Consider the following 2,500-nt stretch of genomic DNA (forward strand, 5'->3'; position numbering starts at 1 on the left):
ATGAGAGGATGAGAGAAAGAGAGATGAAAGATGAGAGGAAGAGACTGAGAAAAAGAGAGAAAAAAGAAGTGAGAGAGAGAGATCAGAGCAGTGGAGAATTGAGATAGAAGAGAGAGAGAGAGAGAAGAGATTCCAGAGACACATGGAGAAAGAGAGAGAGAGAGAATGAGAGAGAACGAGGAGAGAAAGAGAGAGAAAGAGAGATGAGAGAGAGAGATCCAGTGACAGATGGAGAGAGATCGAGAGGAGGAGAGAGATTGATCGATGAGAGAGAGATGAGAGAGAGATATCCAGAGACACATGGAGAAAGATGAGAGAGAGGAAATGAGGAGGAGAGAGAGAAAGAGTGGAGGGAGAGAAGATGTGAGAAAAGATGAGGGAGAAAGAGGAGAGGAGACTCGAGAGAGAGATCCCGAGACAGATGGAGAAAGTGAGAGATGAGAGATGAGAGAGGAAGTTATCAGAGAAACGTGGAGAAGAGGAGAGAAGAGAAGAGAGATATCGAGAGACACATGGAAGAAAGATTGAGAGAGAGAGAGAGGATATCCAGAGACACATGGAGAAAGCGAGAGAATAGAGAGATGGATGAGAGAGAGAGAGATGAGAGAGAGAGAGAGAAAGAGAGGAGAGAGAGTGTGAGAAACAAAAAAGATAAGAGAGAGAAGAGAGAGATCCAGAGACAAGATGGAGAAAGAGAGAGACGACGAGAGAGAGTGAGAGATTCAGAGACACATGGAAGAAGAGGAGAGAGAGAAAGAGAGAGAGATACTAAATTGATGAGAAAAGACCTTGTCACTGTGAGAGATTGATTTGAGATGAGAAAGAGAGAGAAAGAGAGAGAGAGATGAGAGCGATCAGAGAACAGATGGATGAGAGAGTGATGAGAGAGAGTTTGAGATGAGAGGAGAGGAGATCAGAGACACATGGAAGAAAGAGACGAGAGAGATATGAAAGAGAGAGACAGAAAGAGATAAGAAGAGAGGAAAAGAGACTGAGAATGAGAGAGAGAGAAGAGAGAGATCCAGAAGGACAGAGGAGAAGAGAGAGTGAGAGAGAGAGAGATATCCAGAGACACATGGAGAAGAGACGATAGAGAGAGAGAGAGATTTCCAGTGACACTGGAACGAGAGAGAGAGAGAGATATCCAGAGACACCTGTGAGAAAAGAGAGAAGAGCCATTGAGAGAGAGAGAGAGTAGATGAGAGAGAGAGAGAGAGAGAGATCCAGAGACAGTTGGAGAAAGATGAGTGGAGAGAAAGAGTCGAGAGTAAGATAAGTCGATGGAAGAGAGGAGGAAAGAGAGACAAGAGAGAGAGTGAGAAGAGATCAGAGACAGATGGAGGAAAGATGGCGAGAGAGGTGAGATGAGAGAGAGAGTGATGAGAGAGAGAGAGAGATCAAGAGAACATGGAGGAAAGAGAGAGAGAGAGAAAGAGATGAGAAAGAATTGAGGTGAGGCGCGTGGGAGAAGAGGAGAAAGAGAGAGTGAGTAAAAAAGAGCGGGAGAGGATGAGAGCAGAGAAGAGAGGGAAAGTCCGATGGAAGATTTGTTTAGAGAGAAAGAGAGAGAAAGAGAGAGAGAGAGAGAGAAAGAGAGAGAAAGTCTTACCACGAACTTCGACTTCCTTTGCGACGAACCCACTCTCGGAGTCCGCCTCGCACGAGTAGGTCTCAGAGACCGAAACGCCATCGAGGACCAGCACGACCTCGCCCGGAACACGTTCGGTCAAGTTGACGCGCTGCAAGTCCTCGCCTCTCTGCAGTGAGGGGAAAAGGGGTGTTGTGAGGGCTTTATGACGGTGAAATGTAAGCGTTCTCTCGCTCTCTCTATCTCTATCTATCTATCTATCTATCTATCTATCTCTCTATCTCTCTATCTCTATCTATCTATCTCTCTATCTCTATCTATCTATCTATCTACTTTTATCTCTCTCTCTCTCTTTCTCCTCTCTCCTTCATCTATCGATCTATCTATCTTCTATCTTTCTATCTATACTATCTATCTCTCTAATCTCGCTTCTCTCTATCTCTCTCTTTATCTCTCTCTCTCTATCTCTCTCTCTCTCTCTCTCTTCTCTCTCTCTCTCCTCTCTCTCTCTCTCTTCTCTTCTCTCTCTCTCTCTCCATCTCTCTCTCTCATCTCTCTCTCCGCTCTCTCTCTCTCTCTCCTCTCTCTCTATCTCTCTCACTCTCTCTCTCTTCTCTTCTTCTCTATCTCTCTATCTATCTATCTATCTATCCATCTCTCTCTCTCTTTTCACCTTGACCACATTTTACTATCTTTACTCTCACCATCTCTATTATTGTCCCTTCCTCATCCTCTCCATTCTCCTCTCCCTTTCTCATTTCCCTCTCATCCTTTGCTCTTTCCTCTTGCTCTCTCTATTATTCTTCCTCTCCCTCTCTTCCTCTCCTTCTCCCTCACCTTATTTCCCCTCCTCTCTCTCTCTCCTCTCCATTTCCCCTCTCTTCCTCTCGCTCCTCTTCCTCTTACTCTCTT

At 45.1% G+C, this 2,500-nt stretch overlaps 1 protein-coding gene across 2 annotated transcripts in view; it reads right to left on the bottom strand.

The window, feature by feature from the left end:
• LOC125047875 overlaps positions 1–2,500 on the bottom strand; it is a 27,986-nt gene that overhangs the window by 24,730 nt on the left and 756 nt on the right. For both annotated transcript variants that reach the window (XM_047646413.1, XM_047646412.1), the window contains exon 2: positions 1,610–1,757. In XM_047646413.1, coding sequence (XP_047502369.1) covers positions 1,610–1,757 — 148 coding nt within the window. The remainder of the gene's footprint in view (positions 1–1,609; positions 1,758–2,500) is intronic.

Source organism: Penaeus chinensis, chromosome 42 (assembly GCF_019202785.1).
Source record: "Penaeus chinensis breed Huanghai No. 1 chromosome 42, ASM1920278v2, whole genome shotgun sequence".
Lineage (NCBI taxonomy): Eukaryota > Metazoa > Arthropoda > Malacostraca > Decapoda > Penaeidae > Penaeus > Penaeus chinensis.